Raw genomic sequence first — 23,387 nt, 5'->3', positions numbered from 1 at the left:
CTCAAATGCCGAATAAAGCTTCCTATTAAAACCCTTCACTTACTCTGTAGTAGGCCAGCTGTAATGAAAGTTGTATGTATGCATCTGGACTCATCTTTACAGATTTCATAAAGCCTTTTCCATACTGATTATGGTATAGTAAATGCAGATCAACATCATTCAGGAGCTGTGTAGCAACTTCTAAACAGTTCTCTATTACCTGTAAACACTGAAATACACAACTAAAATTACACCAGGACAATATAAAAGACAACAAGTATAGATTTAATCAAAACTTATTTTCATGTACACACTCACAGCTGCACCATATGTGTTCAAAAGTGATTTTTTTAAGACAGTGAGAAAATATCAAAATTCAGAGACAACTAATGATCCATTTCTTATATACTCTCGTGCATGCTAAGTCAACATACTGCCAGAGAAATATAAAACTGTTTGTTTTAACACTTGCTCAATTGTACTGCAATATTGCTGGCATCTTCTTGTCAATAACGTATTTTCAATCTGTTCAATATAAATACAATTTTTTTTATAAGTTGATTTTGAACAAAACTTTTCCTATTGAAATCTTCATAATTTAAATTTTGTTGTTTTTGTTTAGTTACTGAATTCTTTTAAGATTGATTAATTGGTAGTTGCTTAAAGTTCAGTGGAAAACATTTCATGCAATTTCAGGACAAAATTCTTTTAAGAAAGCTTGGAGTTATATATCATCATTTTCCAGTTAGATGAAAGTCGTCAGCCTTGAAAAGCAATTCATATAGGAGAAGAAAACTCTGATATAAAATACCGGGTAGATTTGACTCGTCAGCCTTGGTCGGCAATGGATCTATAGGAAAGAAACCTTGAGTAAAGATTCTCTGGTTCTCCAGGTTGGGGATTGAGCGTTAGGCCAACAACCTATCCTTGTAAAAAACTTTAAAGTTACAGAAACGCGAAATGGAAGAACGACTTTTCTGATGGGAAATACTGAGGTGAGACCAGAAAACAGAAATCAGTTAGAAGGTTTAATGAATGATGTTGGCCAAACCCAGAATCAATTGGAAGCAAACATCAGGAGAGAACCTTTGGTTCACCCTAGAAAACAGATCAAGGTCGGATGCTGGAATGTTAGAACAATGTATGCACCTGGAAAGACATACACGGTAGTAAATGAAATGAACAACTATGGAATTGATGTATTGGGTATTAGTGAATGTCGTTGGACCGGAACAGGAAAGATCAACCTCAGAGGTGGTGAGACTATGCTATACTCAGGACAAACAGAAAGACATGAGTATGGAGTAGCACTTATTATATCAAAAGCAAACAGAAAAACACTAATGGAATGGCAACCTATTAATGAAAGAATGATAACAGCTCGATTTTTTTCTAGACATATAAAGTTGACCATAATACAGTGTTATGCACCAACGAATGACGCTTCTGATGAAGTAAAAGAGGAATTCTACCAAACCTTGAACGATGTAACAGCAAAAGTTCATAAACATGATATGATAATTGTAAATTTTGGGTGACATGAATGCAAAGATAGGATCAGATAATGTTGGATATGAAGATGTAATGGGGAAGAATGGGTATGGTGTTATCAATGAGAACGGAGAACTATTTCGGGATTATTGTCAGACTAACAACATTGTAATTTGCTCCAGCATATTCCAACATAAAGATATTCATAAATATACATGGACGTCACCAGACGGAAACATCAAGAATCAGATTGATCACATCACGATTGACAAAAGGTTTAGAGGATCTATGGAAGATGTACGGTCATATAGAGGTGCTGATGTTGGTAGTGACCATGAACTACTTATATCCAGAGTTAAGCTTAAACTTTGTAGACAGAGAGTAAATCAGGGACAGAAGAAAAGATATGACACAGATAAGCTAAAGATACCAAAAGTTGCACAAGAGTTCAAACTTGAGTTAAAGAACAGATTCCAGGTATTGGGAGAAACAGAAGGCATAGAAGAACAGTGGATAGATATTAAACAAGCAATATGTGAGGTTGGTGAGCAAACATTGGGATTTAAAGACAGAAAACAACCAGAATGGATTACTACCAACAGTATCCACAAAATACAAGAACGTAAACAGATAAAACAAAAAATCAATGCTACAAGATCACAAAGACAGAAAGAAAAGCTTGAGAAAGATTATAAGGATAAGAACAAGGAGGTAAAATTTAGTACCAGAGATGATAAGAGAAAATATATTGATAATATTGCAAAAAGTGCAGAAGAGGCAGCAAATAGAGGAGAGCAGAACAAGCTATATATGCTGAGTAAGAAAATTTCCAACAGCAGCATGAGAGGGAACAGACCTGTAAAGTCAAAAGAGGGACATGTTATAACCAACGAGAAGGAACAGTTAGAGAGATGGAAAGAACACTTTGAAGAGATTTTAAATGCGAAAGATCCACCAGTACTAGCCGATATTCATCCTTCAGATGTTGTCGATATGAATATTGAACCACCAACCATAGAAGAGATAATAAAGAGCATAAAGGCACTCAGTAATGGTAAGGCTCCAGGTATTGACAACATACAAGCTGAACTATTGAAAACTGATGTAGGCACAATAGCAAAAGTCTTTTGCCATTTATTTACCAAAATTTGGAACAGGGAAGAAATACCAACAGACTGGCAAAAGGGAATTATAATCAAACTCTCAAAAAAAGGAAATTTAGAAGAGTGTGAAAACTGGAGAGGAATAACCTTACTATCTGTACCTGGGAAGGTCCTCTGCAGAATCATCATCAACAGAATTAAAGATGCTATTGACAACATACTACGTAAAGAACAAGCTGGGTTCCGAAGAGGTCGAGGCTGTATCAACCAAATATTCATCCTTAGAAATATTATAGAACAATGCATTGAATGGAACAGCCCCCTATTTATCAACTTCATCGACTTCAGAAGAGCATTTGACACTATCCATCGAGAAACCTTAAAAAAGATCATGGCAAACTATGGAATCCCAGGTAAAATAATCAGGATGGTACAAGCATTTTATGATAACTTCAGTTGTGTAGTAGAACATGAGGGTAAACATTCGGAATGGTTCCACATTAAATCAGGAGTCAGACAAGGTTGTGTAATGTCTGGATTCCTTTTCTTACTGGTCATAGATTGGACAATGAAGCAAACAACACAGAAAAAGCGTGGTATCAACTGGGGAAGACTACAGGTATTAGAAGATCTTGATTTTGCAGATGATATTGCTCTCCTATCAGCAACAAGAACACAGCTGCAAGCTAAAACAGATGATATACAAAAGATAGCTAAAACAACTGGCTTAGAAATAAACAAGAAAAAGAGTAAAATAATGTGTGTAAAGGCAAACAACATCCAGCCTATTACATTGAACAACGAAGAAATAGAGATAGTAGACAGCTTCACATACCTTGGATCGGTCATAGATACCAACGACAATGCAACAGCCGACATAAGGAATAGAATTAAAAAAGCAAGAGCAGCATACTATAAGCTAAGAAAAATATGGACATCAAACCAATACAGCAGAAACACCAAAATGAAAATTTATAAAAGCAATGTTATATCAGTGTTGCTATATGGGGCAGAATGTTGGAAGATAAGCAAGAGAGATGGAGATAGACTTAACACCTTCAACACCAGGAACTTGCGTAGAATCTTTAAGATATTTTGGCCAACTACGATATCCAACGCAGAACTGCTACAAAAAGCCAACATGTGCAGCATAACCAACACCATTAAGATCAGGAGATGGAGTTGGATAGGTCACATCCTGAGGATGGACCCATGGAATGATTGTAGAATCGCCTTGACATGGACACCACCAGGAAAGAGAAATGTAGGAAGACCAAAAGAAACTTGGAGACGAATGGTAGATAAGGAAAGAACAGAGTTTGGATGGAGAACATGGGGAGAAGCACAACAAGCAGCAGCAGACAGACTCAGATGGAAGGCTTCCATTCGCGCCCTATGCGACACATGGCGCTAACGGGAGTTGTAAGTTGTAAGTGTATTTTCCAGTTTACTTTGTCAAACACTAATAAAAATAAAAACAGAGATAGATTTTTTTTTAGAAGAAATTTAAAGCTACCAGGTGTCAAAGATCAAAGTGGCATATATACACACACACAGATGGACATGGTGATGCCATTATCTATACCAGTCTTTTTGTAGGGAATATAATAAGAGTATATGTACTTCTAATTATACATACAGGCTTTGGAAATTCCCATTCTAATTTGATAGGATTTGGACAGATTTCTGGTGTACCTATTGTATGGCCATCATCTGTATATCTAAAATACAAAAATAATAATGATTTTGATTATTAAACAAAAATGAACAAATATTTTTTTCAGAATTAATTAATAAATTTTCATGCAAGTGTACTGAAAATCAGGAATTGATTCAATGTTTCAAAAATTCTGAATATTCATTATGCAATATTAAAAAAGATACATTAAAAGATCTAATTGATTTATTACATATCCTACATATATTGCATGTAATGTGAATTTGATAGGTAAACCATATTTTTGCCAATTTGTTCTGATGTAATGCTGTTGCACACCTGTCTCAGACAGGATGATATTTGAGCCTTCATTTTAATGTGCCTGTCCCCAGCCAAGAGCCTGTCACTAGCACACTGGTTGCTGTTTTCATTTAATGTTTTAGTCTATGTAAGGCTGTTTGCATGGGGTTTTCTTTTTTTAATTTGTTTCACATATCATGACGGAAAATAACTGTAAAATTTCATTGCATTCCAAAGCATACTGTAAGAGAAATGGTACTCCTAAACAAATTGTGGACATACAAATTCAAAACAAGAGGGCTCACTGATCTTCGATCTAGGGCCTTGATTCATTTCGACTTCCATGTTTCCCTTTTATACAAAAAGATTGGGAATAGATAAAGATTTGTCTGTGATTGATAATAATAATTCTGATAAAATGAATTTTGAATTGGTATATATATGGTGGATAGATGCAGACATGGTCTAGTCAAATATTTTTGTTGGAATAAGTTAACTTTCCAGTTGATATTTTATGTAACTTTTAATAGTAAACAACCATAAATATGTTCTCATTAACAAACTCATATAATGTTTGTTTTATAAAAAGAGAGAAAAAAAAAATGGTTTAATTTATAGCTGATTTTTTAAAGTTTTTTTGTGTCCTAGTATGATAAGAAATAAATTGTTTATGAACCACTTGAAAAAGGATAATTTCATTAATTTTTTTTTCTAATGGTGATTAAAAATTTAAAACTTTACGTACACATTGATGAATTTATACATCTACATCTACATCCTCATTATAGCTGACTTGAATACAATGGAATCAGAAATGGGTACACATGATTTGAACTTATATTATTAACACCTTGTATCATCGGAACAGCAGATATAGGTACTAACCTAGTGGGGTTTTATCAAATTTTACCTAAGAAAATCTTTGTTTTGTTTTATTTACATTCAATGTACATTTCTCAACATCTGAAATTCCTGCTCCCAAATAATTTTCCCATTGATTTTTTCCAATTTATTATACTCTAATAAGAATAATAAACTTTTACATTCGTAAATAGTTGTGAATGTCAACACCAACTTTCAATTTGGATACAGTTGTCAAGCCATTTACATGTTTTATCTGAATGAAAGCTAATACATGGCAATAAATATAGAATCTTACGGATGAGACGAGCGCCAACTTCTTTGACAAGTATTTGCACATGTTTTCAGCAAGTGTTCTTGTTTTGTGCAAATAATGAGACGTCTCTAAGCATCAACCTACTACCAAATCATTTCTTGAAACAACAATTATGTTTCAATTGAAGTACACATTGATATTATGTAAACACAACAAAGATTTTCTTACCTTGTCAGGTAAAATTCCATCATGCCTGCTTGGATAGTACATTGTACCTATATCCGCTGTACCGATGATACACAGTGATTAAGTAATATTCCTATACAATACTTTTGAATACAATGAGGGTGCAATGTTGTGCAATACACATTTATAAACAGTAATTGTGAATTACAAAAATATCTCACCAATATCCTACAATTTTTTTTAAAACGCTATTGTTAAATAGATCAGTTAGAGTTTGACTATCAGCTGATTGTTTGAAGATCAAAAATCATTAAAATGCAGAAGTTCATTAGCCTGAAAAAGTTTAATACCTAGACCTGTGCCACACACCTTTTCAATTGATTCTAATTTCTAAAGATAAGCATACTGACTTTAATGAAATCCTAAATCTCTCATATGTCAAAAGTCACCATGGAAGGGCAATAGCTCAGGTTTTTTTTATAAACTTAGTAACATTGTGTTTTTGTGTAATACTGCCAAGTTTTGTTGTTTAGTTTCTTTCGAGTTATTATCATTATTATTCATGGGATACCAATTTTCAAGGATTTCTTGGGTAAAGGGTGAAACCTGAATTTCAAGTACAAAATTTCTGTAGAACTATATGCAGACAATTGCAAAATGAGACAATAATTATACATAATTATAAAACTTTTCCTCAATACAAGTAAATAAATGAATCCACAGTAGTTTTTGAGATTACAGGCAAGAACTAGTAAATCAATCATAAGTCATCACTTAACAAGAATGTGTCCTCAGTACACGAATGCCCCACTCGCACTATCATTTTCTATGTTCAGTGGACCGTGAAATTGGGGTAAATCTCTAATTTGGCATTAAAATTAGAAAGATCATATCATAGGGAACATGTGTACCAAGTTTGAAGTCGATTGGACTTCAACTTCATCAAAAACTACCTCGACCAAAAACTTTAACCTGAAGCGGGACAGACGGACGAACGAATGGACGCACAGACCAGAAAACATAATGCCCCTCTACTATCGTAGGTGGGGCATAAAAACATTAACTCATATACACAATCATCCAATGGTTTTTGTCAATTCATATTTTTGTAGATCTTGTATCAGTGACCATTTTGGCTGATTACTCTATCTATCTATCCTTAATACTTTCTTAGAAAAACAAAAATGTGTCCATAGTAAACGGATGCCCTATCCGCACTATCATTTTCTATGTTCAGTGGACCGTAAAAATAGGGGAAAATCTCTAATTTGGCATTAAAATTGGAAAGATCATATCATAGGGAACATGTGTACTAAGTTTCAAGTTCATTGGACATCAACTTCATCAAAAACTATCTTCATTAAAAACTTTAACCTGTTCAATCATTAATGACAAAGAAATAATAAATCAATTTTAAAGGCCAGTTTAGTTCAATTTTGTCAAAGAAACATTGCTGATTAATTATTCACTTGCAAGTAAATAATTAGATGGTAAGACCTCATTAATCTTTATCTATGTGACTTTCAATTTTATCCCTAGCTTGAAATGGTTTATACGTAAACTAAAAGTTAAAGGAAAAGAATGTCAACATTGGAAGTAGAACAAGGGTAAACCATTTGGTTGACTGAATTGAATTGATTCACACTTGTTCTAAAACAGGTGAAAACAATGATTGACATATTTTAAAATGGCATGTATTGCTATCTATTTTTATGTTTATATCGAGTTATATGGCAGTCTCAAAAGATGTAAAGGAAATTAAATGCAAAATAAAATAATATCTATAGTTAAAAGAATAAAAGAATTCAGATTTTTTTTAATATAATTGCAAAATAGGATATTATAATGGATAAAATTGTTGTATGAAATTGGGCATGAATTGGAAATTGTGGTTTATGGGATAATTATAGATTATCGTTGATCATCTCAACGAGATTGATTATCTCGCTTGAGCTGGGACAGCGAAAGTGAGAAAAGCAATCGAGTTAAGATGACCAATGATAATCTGTTTATCGCTATTTTACTTATGACGACGTTGTCAATTTCATGTCAATTTCGTTAGCAACTCCACGTGGCCTCCTTGGTTTCTAGCGATAATTTTTCCATCTCAAGCGAGAAGCATGATATGAAAATTATCACAAAAAAAGATCAAAGGAAAAATGCATAAAATAGCGATAAAGTATAATATAAATCTTATCTGAAAGTTTGAGTCACTTCAGGGGACATGGATTTGGCAGCTAATGCTTCTTAAAAGATGACAGACACAAAATGATGTCAATTTACTGGACAGAAAATAATTCACTCAATTATATCAACTATCACATATCACCATCCAAAAGTGCCTGGTATGAGCTGCATTCTGTATAAGAGTATTTACCCATAGTCTCTGTCATCAGCTGTACATACTTCCCACATGTGGCCCATGATAGGTGCATCCGCCCTGTTTACATAATAGGTATGGGACATTTATTTGCAAGAAAAGTAAAATCCCACAGTTTTTGTACTAAACACCCAGACATTGAAAAAAATCTTTCTACAACTGTATACATCTTCAAATTAACTACAACTAGACTATATCAATGCTGGGTACTAAGTACAAAAAAATTAAAACACAACACATGCTGTTAGAAGCACCAAAACACACCTGCAAGTAAAAGCCATGCTCCCTTTGCTTCGTTACAAAGTATGTTGAATTGTTACTATCTAGCACCTTTAGTATTAAAAATATAACAATCTGTAAATCTGGACTGAATGAAATGTAGCAATACTTTGTGATTTACTTTCTTTTCTGAAGTCCACAATTCATCACATTTTGCAAACTTCCATAACCACATTTTTTGAAGCTCTGGGAACCAAATTTTAAATATGTTCCCCAATTAATGATTTCAATATCTTGTTTGTTTTAGTAGTTGACATGCTGTTCCAAGTTATAACAGCTTACTTGTATTAATTTAATACTGTTTTTGGAGATACTTTTTCTGAACATATATGTTTAAAGTCTTGCAGAATTCTATGGTCTATTGAATCAAAAAGAAATCACTACTGCTATATAGCATAATGATGCAGATGATTATGTTGATAGATGACATTTAGAAATGAGAACAGGAAATCATGTTTAAGTTGAGAAAATAGACATCAAAAGTAAAGTTTTAGAAATTAAATTTGATAAATCTAGAGCTTCAGGTCTTAATTGCAGGCATATTTGATATGCATGTTAATGTTAGACAAATAAAAAAGATTATTATACAACTAGCAGCATTTGCTAAAGGCTACCCTTCTGAAAGCAACAAATAGTTTCTATTCTACTATCTAGATTAGACATCTTCATCTGAAATCTTTTCAATGAAATGTGATTATAATTATTGAAAAACACAAAGAATATCATAATATAACTGTTCAATCAAAACAGTAGCCTAAAACATATGTTGCAAAAAATAAATAAAATGGCAAAAGTCATACCCCATTTGGAATTCTTCACTCAAGGAAAACTCCCAGAGATGGGCCATAATTGGTGCATCAGCCCTGTTTGTAGTAAATTATACTTCAACGGTCATTCTCCATTCATTCAAATTACCCAAAACTATTAATCGCTAAGGTATTATAAATATCTCAAACCATTGAACAAAACAGCTGTTGTTAAAATCTTACTGACTTTTTTAGAAAAAAAATCTAACAACACAAGTATATCTTTGTTTACAATATTTTTCAATAAATTTAAACTTTCTTTTTTTTGTTTTGCTCACATTGTCCATAACATTATAACGGCATTCTATGTGAGAGGTTGAATTGGCTACAAAATAAAGTATAATCCACCATTTTTTACATGAGGAGATGTCTGTACCTAGTCAGGAATATGACAGTTGTTTTCCATTTGTTTGATGTGTTTGAGTTTTTGCCATTTGATAAAGGATTCTTGAAAATTTTCTTGGAATTTAATTTTTTGTTTGTTTGTTATTTTACTTCTCATAAGAAGATGTTTTATAAGAAAAAGACAACCATTCAACAAAAGTCAATGTTAAACATGAAAATAAAAAAAAGATCCATATAGATCTATTCTCAGCCACAATATTTTTCTGGACCCTCAGAGTACCCCTTTATAGACCCTCGTGCACAAACAAAATACTACATTTTCAACTACTCATGCAAATTCATTGATATAGTTTGAGTAAATCTGACCTGAATTGCTCACCAAGTAAAAATATGATACTTTGATATTTATTTTTACATTTATTGCAATTAGTTATGTTTGCTTATTGGTACCTATTCTTTGCAGATCTTGTATCGATGATCATTTTTACTGCTAAGGTGGTATGGGAGTATAAATTAACAAGAATGTGTCCTCAGTACACGAATGCCCCACTCGCACTATCATTTTCTATGTTCAGTGGACCGTTAAATTGGGGTAAAATCTCTAATTTGGCATTAAAATTAGAAAGATCATATCATAGGGAACATGTGTACCAAGTTTGAAGTCGATTGGACTTCAACTTCATCAAAAACTACCTCGACCAAAAACTTTAACCTGAAGCGGGACAGACGGACGAACGAACGGACGCACAGACCAGAAAACATAATGCCCCTCTACTATCATAGGTGGGGCATAAAAATGATAGAATGTGTTCCTACTTTGCCAAAAGGTAGTATATATATTATAAGTTATCTACGTTCATATCCATAGATATGAATATTTTAACACCCTGAAGTATACAAGTACACCCTGAGGCGAAGCCGAATGGTGTACAGGGTACTGAAGGGTGTTGAAATATCCATATCTACGGATATGAATGTAGATAACGAATTTATCCCCAGTCTTTGTCCAAATCTGGCAATTTTTAGAGAAATTCGACCACAAAGTGTAACGTGAAAGCAACGTTTTTCTTCATTATTTTAAAAAGTTTTATTGAAATTTGTGAGTTTGACATATTTTTAACTGTGTAGGGTACTACATTAGGTAGAATCCTACAGGTAGTCAGGTAAAAGATGTTTTTAATCGAGAAACAAATAAACTGGTATCGGTCAAATTAGGCACTCAATGTTGTGAGAGTTACGTCATATACGGTGTGGCGTTAACATGGGTCATTTGCATAGCTAGGTCAGTAGTCCCATTCATTGACAATGTGGGAGATAAGTGACACATTTACTTAAATGAGTGCAAATGATCGGCATAATAGGTTAACATCGTTAGTGGATTAGATATCTCAATATACAGACATCATGGATAATCTATAGAATTCGATATTTCACAAGGGACAACCATTGAACTAAGGAAAACGCGCGTGAAGTTCCCCGATGTAATGGGTAGCAACGTCCAGGGATATGGGTTAACAACACCCAGGGGCTATGGGTTTTGTAACGACGTGCGTTAACCAATCAAAATTCGGACGCCAAGTGATGGGAAATATAAAAATGACAATCATATATTTTTAGAACAGCAATTTTTCCATTTGTAAAGGGGCATAACTCAAGAATGAACGTGACGCCACCAAGATTTAAAAATTGATCTGTGTTTTGTGGTAATAAGCATTGTGTATAAGTTTCATAACATTTGGTTGAGGCAAACTTAATTCAAAGAAAGGAAACCAATTTCTGGGATGGATGTACAATCCAAGATTGCGAAAGACGCCCATACCACCCTAAGTCTAAATTTAAAAAAAAGATAATTAAAGGCAATAAACCTTTAATAAATAAAGAAAGTAAGACTATTTGGCCATGCTGACCTACTTTATAAAATATTTCTATAATATCTTTTTTTGGTAATATTCATCAAAGTAACTCCTACTCTCTATCCATCATGGTTTTTGTACAAAAAAAAGCATTAAACTAAGTAGAAATTATCTTTCAAGGGCAATAACTCTAAGGAGGCAAATTTACGGTTCCCACCATGTGTTATTATTTTGTTGAACAAATTATAACATACTATTGCTCTATACAATACAAAATAAAAATTCAGAAAATGGGTAAAAAAAAATCATTTAGTGGTGAAACTACCTATAGAGAGGTAATTTCAATATTGAGCATGCTAACCTATTTGTAGATCTTAATGTACTTAACATCTATTCTTTATAGATTAGAATTTCTATCTATCAATCATAGTTTCTGTTAAAAGGTTAAAAATGGAAGTTTTTTTTACTTCACATCAAATGACCCTTCAGTTTTGCCCCAACAGCTCTATTTTTTGAGAAACAAGCCAAAAATTGAATTTGACCTCTATTTGGCCATGTTTGCTGATTCCATCAGGACAATAATGACAGGGATAAATGTCTACCCATTATATATATTTTTGACATATTTATTTAATTTATCATTACTAGGGTTTATGAATTAAATAAATTTGTACATCTCTACCAACCTAAATGACTACCCACATGATGATGGATTACATTGATCTGGCAAACAAATAACATAAGTATCATAATGTCATTAATGGTAATGGATTAAATTACACTGGTTTGTACATTTCAATCAACAAACCTAATTTATCTGTCAACCAACCATGGCTTTTGTCAGAATGAGCAGAAACCAGAGGATTGACTCACAAATTCTTAAGGAATTGTCATATATATTCACTTTCCAAATAGGAAAAATCTACACCTTTTTGCTATCAAACAGGGCTTAGATTTTTTAAAGCTTACTAGAAATATCAATAGAAGTAGGCAGCATAATTAACCAGAGTAGAATATGAAAATCAACAATAAAATTTGAACAATTTCAAAACTTAAACTTTAAATCAAATTGAAAAAGGAAATGATGAATGTCAAGTGTCAAAGCGACAACAACCCGACCATAGAGCAGACAACAGCTGAAGGCCACCAATGGGTCTTCAATGTAGCGAGAATTCCCACACCTGTAGGTGTGCATTCATATCTAATAATGTTGACTTACCATGAATGTTCAGCATTGAAACCAATCTGAAAATACAATGGTGCAAAATACTAGAATATGAGCTAGTTAAAAGCTTTTTAGACAAAACTACACAAAGGGCATACCACCTGTTCTCTACTAATTGTAACAAATATCATTTCAAAGAAATAGTTCTTGACCAATCAAGTCTGATTATGTTTGTAATACTGCACAGCTTGGGTGATACTACTTGACCTGACAGACATTAGGCATTCAAGTCAACAGGTCACAGAGCTATGCAGTATAACATATGTTGATTTCTTTGGTCCAAAGTTCCAGAACTTTTTTCACACAATAACAGTCAAATTTTAGAACTAGAAAGCTGGAATCTTTTTAATTTCAAACTGTAAAATTCATACTAGAGATCTCAACATAGATGAACAAATAGCAAAGGTTTTGCTGTTTAATATGCATTAAATTTTGTACAGTTTTTGTAATAAGTCTAAGAGAGTGAATTCCTTATAACTAGATCTTACTACATTTATTTTTGAAAAAAAACTGCAAGTTTTCAAGCTGATTGTGAAAAATGAATGAAATCAGACTAACCATACTGATTTTTCTTCTGGCTTTCAAATGTATGTTTTGGGGAATCATGTTATACTTGTTAAAGGTCCTTTTATATGAATAATAATCATTTGCCTGTGTACTTTCAACATAACACGAATGCACATTTTATGACAAAACTTTTTAACATGTTTATATCAAAAAGGCAGAAATTTGCAAGCATGCATAATGTATAAAAATTAATTTATTGACAGATTCTACTATTTTTTTTGTACAATTGAGAGCACTACCAATTCAATAATCCATTTAATAAATGTTTCCAAGGGGCATAACTCTATTTACCTTTATTTTATTTGTCTTAAAACTTCAACATACATAGTTGCATATAAAGCACAGTGCAAATTATTTAAACTCACTGGCTTAAATATGATATTGTTTAAGAGTAAAGGCCATAATTAATAAAGATTTTTTGTGACGGATATTATTTTTTCCATCTTTACACAACTTACCCTTCCGTTTGATGCCACCACTAACGTAAATGACTTATCAAACCATCTGTCATATCCTTTCCCATGTAACATTGATCGTGCAAACTTGTCCAGCTTAGAAGGGTCATGCTGGGAAAATATTTAGAAACAAATATCATAAACCTATCATTAGGAATAATACTGTAAATTCAGAAAATATTGCGTGCATTTATTATTGCGATTTTGTCATTTTAGACTTAAATGCGATTTCAATTTTTACGATTTTGGGAAAAATCCTTGTTAATTCATGTAAAATATTATAAAATGAGTTTAAATTATTGCGTTTACAACTCTGTCGCAATTTTCGCAATAATTTCTGAATTTACAGTAATCATTCTAGCATTAATTATTAGAATAATAATCATTCTTCATTTATAATAATAATAATAATAATAATAATAATAAATTCTTTATTCTTTGAAGAGGGTTACACAGTTATTTACAAAATTAATCTCTCATAAAATACATTAAAATTTAACAAAGAAAGCATATAATAATCCAACAAATACACACATCAGAAATAAAGAGCTGCGCCATAAGCACATGATACCCACATCACTTTTTTAAAATATAAAGTTCCATAACACCTCAATGTCACATCGGTAATTTATAATAAAAAAAACAACATAATACGTCCATAGTAAATGTATGCCCATCGAGCAATTTCATTTTCTATGTTCAGCGGACCGTATATTGTGACAAAACTCCAATTTGTCATTAAAAATAAAAAGGTAAGGAACATGTGTACAAGTTTCAAGTTGATTAGACTTTAACTTCATAAAAAACTACCTCGACAAAAAAGTTTAACCTGAAGCCATACAAGACATTTTATTGAAACAAACTAAAGTTAGAGAATAGAAACCAACTTTAGGATGTACTTTCTGTGGGACAAGGACAAGGGTAAAAAAGGTTTCAGTGGGGGCATTAAAAAAAAAAGAAGATAAACATAGTATAACAATATGTCATCCAAACTCAATTGAGGGTGCCATAATAAGATTTAAACATATCATACATATTTTTGTTAAGGGGCCAGCTGAAGAAGGCCTTCAGGTTCAGGGTTTTCTCGTTTTTTGGAAGACTTATTTGTGGCCTTTGGTTGGGATTTTTTCTCTTTCGGCGGTTGTTGTCTCTTTGACACATTCCCCATTTCCACTCTCAATTTTATGCACCACAATTAAAATTACTTACCTCATCAAAATCTTGAGGTTCATCATCTAAAGCTACTACAAAAGCAGCCTAAAATAAACAAAAACATGATGCATAACGATGTATAAACTATAAAATGTATTCAGCTATTGGTTCAGTCTTGCTGTTTCATACTGACACATGTGTTTTGTTTTAGTTCAAGATCCTTAATGTGATATAAATTTTAAACTTTTGTTATTTTACTTAAAGATGGAACATTTTTACTTTCAAAGTTATATTTTAAGTGATATCTATTTAGGGCTTATATTCCTCTAGATACTAGCTTTTGATCATTAACAAGCTTCTGTTACATTATTTTTTTTTATCAAGTAATGAAGCAAACTTAGTTGTTTAGAGTTGCTTAAAAAATAATTGAAGCAAATCATAAAAGTGAACTAACACTGTCTCCTGAAGTTGATATCTTATGCTGGGTTGTCAAATAATGCAAACTATCGCAAAACTTAAAATACCTTTATAAAATTACACTAATCACATCAAAGAGTCTGTTGAAAAGTTTTGACTGCCTAGCAAACTTAATCAGGATAATTTATACACAGAAATTAGTACAAAGATTCATACATTAAATCTAGTACAACAGTATAAATACAACCCCACAATGTGATAAACACTCCCTCAAAACTACACTTATTTCTCTGATCATTATTGCATCATTTGTTCAATTATACCTTTTCAATGGCATCTAAAGAAGCTTTATTTTTGCCTTTTGAGAAATATTCTTGCCTAGCTTTAGCCCATGGTACTCTGTCACCAGCTGTTAATGCTGCCAAATGTTTTTCTCCAACTGCAGGTTCAACATCATCATCTAGTATCTTTTGCAGTGAGCTGAAGAAAAATTATTTGTTTTCAGTTTTTTCTGTTTGTTCTGTAATAATGTTAGTACTTTTAAAATGTTTAAATTGCTGCAATCATTTTCACCTTTCCTAAGTCAGGAATCTGATGTTCTGTAGTTGTCGTTGATACGGATCATAAGTGTTTCTCGTATTTTATATATATGAGACCGTTCATTTTCACGTTTGACTGGTTTTACAATAGTAATTTTTTTAGGCCCTTTATAGCTTGCTGGTCCGAGAACACAATTATTTCGTAGTGCATTTCTTTTAGAACATAAATGAAAATAAAAAAAATCCCACCTGCACTTTCTCAAAGAAACTTTTACAGTGTGTTGTACTACTTTAGGGACAAATTATATCAAAATTATAGAAAACTTCATCGGCTCTAACTCAAAATATGGACAATTTTATGTTTAGGGCGTCTTGAAATCTTTTGACAGCTTCCGAAGTGCTAATTTTCAACCTTTTTCAGCTGAACCAAATCACTACTTTCCTTAAAAATTCTGGACCCAAATTTTTTTACAGTGTAATTTCACCCCCCTACTTGGAATTTGAGGCATTAAACATGGAGAAATAAATTTGGAAGGGGTATAAAAATTAATGGCAAGTAACCCACTGTCAACACTAGGGACTATATTCGTGAACAACGAAAATCAAGGGACGACAATTGTGGTCTCGGACCTGCTGTTTGGTGTGAGCCAAGGCTCTGTGTTGAAGACTGTACTTTGACCTATAATGGTTTACTTTTATAAATCGTGACTTGGATGGAGAGTTGTCTCATTGGCACTCATACTTCATCTTCTTATATCTATATAAACCAGGTGCTCCGCAGGGCGCAGCTTTATACGACCGCAGAGGTCGAACCCTGAACAGTTGGGGCAAGTATGGACAAAACATTCAAGCGTGATACAGCTCTGAATTTGGATTGTGATCAAATTTTTGACATTACATGTTTTTTTTTTACACAAAACAAATGTCAAGATTTTACAAATCAATTAAAGATTTCTTCTTCAAACATTTTAAATCTAAAATTAAATAGTTGACACAGCATAGGTTTCTGACACAGAATGAATGTGGTCTAATGAACTTAAAAGTTTTTTTTTGCCTTTGAGCAATTCACTATGCTGTTGAATATTAATCCTCTCAAAAAAATGTTTGAAGAAATTTTCTTTTTATTTATGAAATCTGAAATGAGAAAAATTTAAACCTCCCCCCTTTTTTTCACATCCCCGCTTCCCTTTTTCCAAAACTGATATCAATTCAAATTTCTAATGGAGTTTGCAACAATTACTACTCTTTTAAATACATCATAAAATATTAAAATGTAAAATAAAGTGCTTGTTATCACTGAATGGTAAAGATTGGTTGGTAGTAAAAGTGAATATACATTGTTTATTGTATAAAACAATAAAAAAAACTTCATCAGCAACATTTTATATTGGCAAATTTCCAATGAAGTTATTTACATAAAGTTATTGGCAAATAAAAATAGAAAATGACATCATAGTCATGTCTGGCAAATGTCCAACATACATTATCTAAAAACATTTTAGATAAGATAAGGAAAAAAAGCTTCATCAGCAACATTTTATATTGGCAAATTTCCAATGAAGTTATTTACATAAAGTTATTGGCAAATAAAAATAGAAAATGACATCATAGTCATGTCTGGCAAATTTCCAACATATATTATCAACTACTATTCTATACAAAGAGAGTTAACTCCAATTGAAAATTAATTGCTATTGCACAATATTGTGCAATTAGATATTTCTTGCTATTGTGCAATACTGTGCAATTGAAAATTTCTTGCTATTGCACAATACTTGATAGGGAATCCTGATTTGGACCAACTTGAAAACTGGGCCCATAATCAAAAATCAAAGTACATATTTAGATAAAGCATATCAAATAAGCCCAAGAATTTAATTTTTGTTAAAATCAAACTTAGTTTGATTAAGTTTGATTTTGGACCATTTGGACCTTAATGTAGACCAATTTGAAAACTGGACCAAAAATTAAGAATCTACATACACAGTTAGATTTGGCATACCAAAGAACCCATTTATTCAATTTTTGATGAAAACAAACAAAGTTTAATTTTGGACCCCCATTTGGACTAACTTGAAAACTAGGCCAATAATTAAAAATCTAAGTACATTTTTAAATTCAGCATATCAAAGAACCCCTATTATTCAATTTTTGATGAAATCACACAAAGTTCAATTTTGGACCCTTTGGGCCCCTTATTCCTAAACTGTTAGGACCAAAACTCCCAAAATCAAACCCAACCTTCCTTTTATGGTCATAAACCTTGTGTTTAAATTTCATAGATTTCTATTTACTTATACTAAAGTTATGGTGCAAAAACCAAAACTAATGCTTATTTGGGCCCCTTTTTGGCCCCTAATTCCTAAACTGTTGTGACCTCAACTCCAAAAATCAATCCCAACCTTCCTTTTGTGGTCATAAACCTTGTCTTAAAATTTCATTGATTTCTATTCACTTATACTAAAGTTATTGTGCGAAAACCAAGAATAATGCTTATTTGGGCCCTTTTTTGGCCCTTAATTCCTAAACTGTTGGAACCAAAATTCCCAAAATCAATCCCAACCTTCCTTTTGTGGTCATAAACCTTGTGTCAAAATTTCATAGATTTCTATTCACTTAAACTAAAGTTATAGTGCGAAAACCAAGAAAATGCTTATTTGGGCCCTTTTTGGCCCCTAATTCCTAAAATGTTGGGACCAAAACTCCCCAAATCAATCCCAACCTTCCTTTTGTGGTCATAAACCTTGTGTTAAAATTTCATTGATTTCTATTCCCTTTTACTAAAGTTAGAGTGCGAAAACTAAAAGTATTCGGACGACGACGACGACGACGACGCAGACGACGACGCCAACGTGATAGCAATATACGACCAAAAAATTAAAATTTTTGCAGTCGTATAAAAAGAGTGCACATGCTAAAATGTTTTCCCTACTATACTGACCATTGATTTTATGTTGATAGTCCTAATATAAAGTTTTACTACAAGTATCACATTAACGTTAATGATCTAAGAAATGAGTAAAGATCAGATAATCTAATCTGGAAATACATGTACACCTTTAAAACAATCATTCCATACACTGAATATATATGACCAATAAAGTAAAAAACAAACAAAACAAACCATGGAAATTCTAAATTGACCAATGAAGAATGAAAATGAAGTCATTATAAGTAAGAAGATGTGGTGTGAGTGCCAATGAGACAAATTTCAATCCCAGCCACAATTTATAACCAGGTGCTCCGCAGGGCGCAGCTTTATACGACCGCAGAGGTCGAACCCTGAACAGTTGGGGCAAGTATGGACAAAACATTCAAGCATGATACAGCTCTGAATTTGGATTGTGATCAAATTTTTGACATTACATGGGTTTTTTTTACACAAAACAAATGCCAAGATTTTACAAATCAATTAAAGATTTCTTCTTCAAACTTTTTAAATCTAAAATTAAATAGTTGACACAGCATAGGTTTCTGACACAGAATGAATGTGGTCTAATGAACTTAAAAGGGTTTTTTTGCCTTTGAGCAATTCACTATGCTGTTGAATATTAATCCTCTCAAAAAAATGTTTGAAGAAATTTTCTTTTTATTTATGAAATCTGAAATGAGAAAAATTTAACCCCCCCCCTTTTTTTTCACATCCCTGTTTCCCTTTTTCAAAACTGATATCAATTCAAATTTCTAATGGAGTTTGCAACAATAACTACTCATTTAAATACATCATAAAATATTAAGATGTAAAAAAACTGCTTGTTATCACTGAATGGTAAAGATTATTTAAATTTATCAGTTGGTAGTAAAAAGTGTATATACATTGTATATTGTATATAACAAAGATTTAAGTTGATTCTGGACAAAGAAAGATAACTCCAATTAAAAAAAATTCTTGCTATTGCACAATGTGCAATAGGATATTTCTTGCTTACTATTCTGGACAAAGAAAGATAACTCTAATTAAAAAAAAAATTGCTATTTCACAATATTGTGCAATTAGATATTTCTTGCCATTGCACAATACTGTGCAATTGAAAAGACTTGCTATTGCACAATACTTAATATAATAATTTTAGATCCTGATTTGGACCAACTTGAAAACTGGGCCCATAATCAAAAATCTAAGTACATGTTTAGATTCAGCATATCAAAGAGGCCCAAGAATTCAATTTTTGTTAAAATCAAACTAAGTTTAATTTTGGACCCTTTGGACTTTAATGTAGAATTTGAAATTTGAAAACAGGACCAAAAATGAAGAATCTACATACACAGTTAGATTTGGCATATCAAAGAACCCCAAGGATTCAATTTTTGATGAAATCAAACAAAGTTTAATTTTGGACCCTTTGGACCTTAATGTAGACCAATTTGAAAACTGGACCAAAAAACTTCAATAATCAAGAATCTAAGTACATTTTTAGATTCAACATATCAAAGAACCCAACCGATTCATTTTTTGTCAAAATCAAACTAAGTTTAATTTTGGACCGACCCTTTGGACCTTAATGTAGACCAATTTGAAATCGGGACCAAAAGTTGAGAATCTACATATACAGTTAGATTCGGCATATCAAAGAACCCCAATTATTCAATTTTGATGAAATCAAACAAAGTTTAATTTTGGACCCTTTGGGCCCCTTTTTCCTAAACTGTTGGGACCAAAACTCCCAAAATCAATACCAACCTTCCTTTTATGGTCATAAGCCTTGTGTTTAAATTTCATAGATTTGTATTTACTTATACTAACGTTATGGTGCGAAAACCAAGAAAAATGCTTATTTGGCTCCCTTTTTGGCCCCTAATTCCTAAACTGTTGGGTCCTAAACTCCCAAAATCAATACCAACCTTCCTTTTGTGGTCATAAACATTGTGTTTAAATTTCATAGATTTCTATTTACTTAACCTAAGGTTATTGTGCAAATACCAAGAAAAATGCTTATTTGGGCCCTTTATTGGCCCCTTATTCCTAAACTATTGAAACCAAAACTCCCAAAATCAATCCCAATCTTTCTTTTGTGGTCATAAACCTTGTGTCAAAATTTCATAGATTTCTATTAACTTAAACTAAAGTTATGGTGCGAAAACCAAGAAAATGCTTATTTGGGCCCTTTTTGGCCCCTAATTCCTAAAATGTTGTGACCAAAACTCCCAAAATCAATACCAACCTTCCTTTTATGGTCATAAACCTTGTGTTAAAATTTCATAGATTTCTATTCACTTTTACTACAGTTAGAGTGCGAAAACTAAAAGTATTCGGACGCAGGACGACGACGACGACGACGACGACGACGACGACGACGACGACGACGCCGACGCCAACGTGATAGCAATATACGACGAAAATTTTTTCAAAATTTGCGGTCGTATAAAAAGTTAATAATTATAGGTCAAAGTACTACTTCAACACAGAGCCTCGGGTCACACAGAAAAGCAAGCTATCAAGGGCCTTTTCTGTGCAAATGATTTCTTTAATTTTTGAAAATGAAAGGGAATGAATCCTTGTGCAATTCACTCATGCATGTCATTTGTGATCCAACCTGATAAAATTGGTAAAGGAGCATAGGCGGGATGATGCCCCACAGTTGGCCATCAACGAATCAAATATTGACAATTTTCTGTCCTATTCCTTCAGCTGAAAGACTGAGGAGATGCTTATAGATGAATCCCAATAGTCTTATAAGTATTGTTCCAATGTGAACACATTAACCAACAAGATTGTGCCCATAGGACACGGATGCCCCACTCTCACTATCCTTTTCTATTTTCAGTGGATATTATGTTTAAAATAATGTTTAAAAGCATGATAAAAACTACATTCTATTAATTTTGAATTAAGACCCCCCTTCCATCTTTCTTTAAACTGAAAAACCAAAAGATATTGATGTTTCATAAACCCATGCGTGAGGGCTTGAAATATTGTGTCTAATTTATCTTCCAATTATCCACATACAACATCTACAAACCAAAATATGGTAATGGGGTTTTCTCTGGATTTTCAAACAATATTTTTCCTCTGTTCCCCAGAAAGTAGAGGCATGATTAATTGGAATGAATTAAACATTAAATACATTATTCTGCACATCAATGAAGAATGGTTTCTGTAACTGTAATTACTTACTGTTCAATTTCACATGGTTTAAGAAGTCTACCTCTGAAATGGATATATACTTTAAAGTATCTTCCCTTGTGATAGACAGCTATGTGTTGACTGTCCTTATAATGCACAATGGTATCTAAAATGAAAACAACATGGATTCTGAAAAATGAATGCAACTTAAGCTACTGTGGATTCATTTATTTTTCTGGGTATCAATTTTCGTGGATTGCTGAAAACTTTCATATTTGTTGATATTTGATTTTATGGTTTTGCAAATCTCTTTATACAAAGCCTATTGAAAATATGTTATTCGTTGAACATTTGAATTCGTGGTTCACCTGTATCCAGGAAAACCATGAAAATTGGTATCCAACGAATAATAATGAATCCACAGTATGTTGACACATAAAATCGAGAGAAGATACCAAGGAGGCAAATAAATCTATCAGTACTGTTTTATATTGTATTGACAGTTTTTTTATTTTGCAATATGTTAAATGAAAACTTTGAAAAATCACTTAATTTCTAATATGGTTAAAGATGTGCAATTCATTTGTGGTGGGTGATAATGGAAGCCTTTTCCTCAATTCCTCTGCCAATATCATAAACTTGGATATAAATGATGGCTTGTTTTGAAGCTAGGGACAATTTCACAAATGTGGTTAAATTTTAGGAGTGCAAGGTAAAATTTGTTTTTCTGTATTTAAGCATACCCTGAATAGCTATATATATATGCATTTGTGATGAGGCTACTCCAGGTAAAAAATCCTTTTTTTTCACACAATAAGTTCTTTGAATACACTTTATACCTTCATAATTATAACTTGTTTAACCAATTCTCTGTAATCATTCAAGTTTTGAAAAAGAGGAATGGCACCCATATAAAGTTGAGGCCTTTTTCTCCTTATTGAAACCAGATAATTTTACCATTTCTGTATTTATAACGAAATGGAACTATGATTCTGCTCTAATTCTGCTGAAGATCATATCATATCATGTGACTATCCTTATAATATATTTCAGAGGTCTGCCCTTTCATGTCAAATTTGACTTTTATATCTATATCCTGGTGATTTAGCTGTGGTCTGAAATCCTGGCTCATTGTCAATCATGCTACATTTCATTATTTTCATGGTAGGAATACCTTTATAACTTTACTGCATCGAATTTCAAGTTTCACTGTTGATGTAACATGCTGCATGATGTAACAGCTTTATTGTAAGTAATTAGTAACACAAAATTACAATATTTTCTACTTTATACTTTTTTTTTAAATTCAAGATTGATTCCATTGTCTTTCTTGATAAAACATGATACCTTTTTCAATACCAGGGATTCTTGTTGTCTGAAACTGTCTTTCATACTGAGCTGAACATAATGGCACTGTTTTGTTGAGCATCAACTAAATTTAAAAGTTCATTTGTAAAATATTAGTGCTTTAT

At 32.4% G+C, this 23,387-nt stretch overlaps 1 protein-coding gene across 5 annotated transcripts in view; it reads right to left on the bottom strand.

Annotated features, from left to right (window-relative positions):
- The window catches only part of LOC139492243 (carnitine O-palmitoyltransferase 1, liver isoform-like), a 56,209-nt gene that overhangs the window by 5,778 nt on the left and 27,044 nt on the right, over window positions 1-23,387 (bottom strand). For 3 of the 5 annotated variants that reach the window (XM_071280433.1, XM_071280435.1, XM_071280434.1), the window contains 9 exons: window positions 23,263-23,347; window positions 21,967-22,081; window positions 15,636-15,792; window positions 14,953-15,000; window positions 13,747-13,854; window positions 12,716-12,741; window positions 8,211-8,273; window positions 4,213-4,294; window positions 44-208 (listed from right to left, as the gene is read on the bottom strand). In XM_071280433.1, the coding sequence (XP_071136534.1) occupies window positions 44-208; window positions 4,213-4,294; window positions 8,211-8,273; window positions 12,716-12,741; window positions 13,747-13,854; window positions 14,953-15,000; window positions 15,636-15,792; window positions 21,967-22,081; window positions 23,263-23,347 (849 nt within the window). Of the gene's footprint in view, window positions 1-43; window positions 209-4,212; window positions 4,295-8,210; window positions 8,274-9,292; window positions 9,356-12,715; window positions 12,742-13,746; window positions 13,855-14,952; window positions 15,001-15,635; window positions 15,793-21,966; window positions 22,082-23,262; window positions 23,348-23,387 lie in introns of all 5 variants that reach the window. The other 2 variants (XM_071280431.1, XM_071280432.1) reach the window with 1 other exon arrangement.

This window comes from Mytilus edulis, chromosome 10 (genome assembly GCF_963676685.1).
Source record: "Mytilus edulis chromosome 10, xbMytEdul2.2, whole genome shotgun sequence".
Classification (NCBI taxonomy): Eukaryota; Metazoa; Mollusca; class Bivalvia; order Mytilida; family Mytilidae; genus Mytilus; species Mytilus edulis.
Note: the sequence above shows the minus strand (reverse complement) of the source record. Positions and strands in the feature narration are given on the sequence as shown.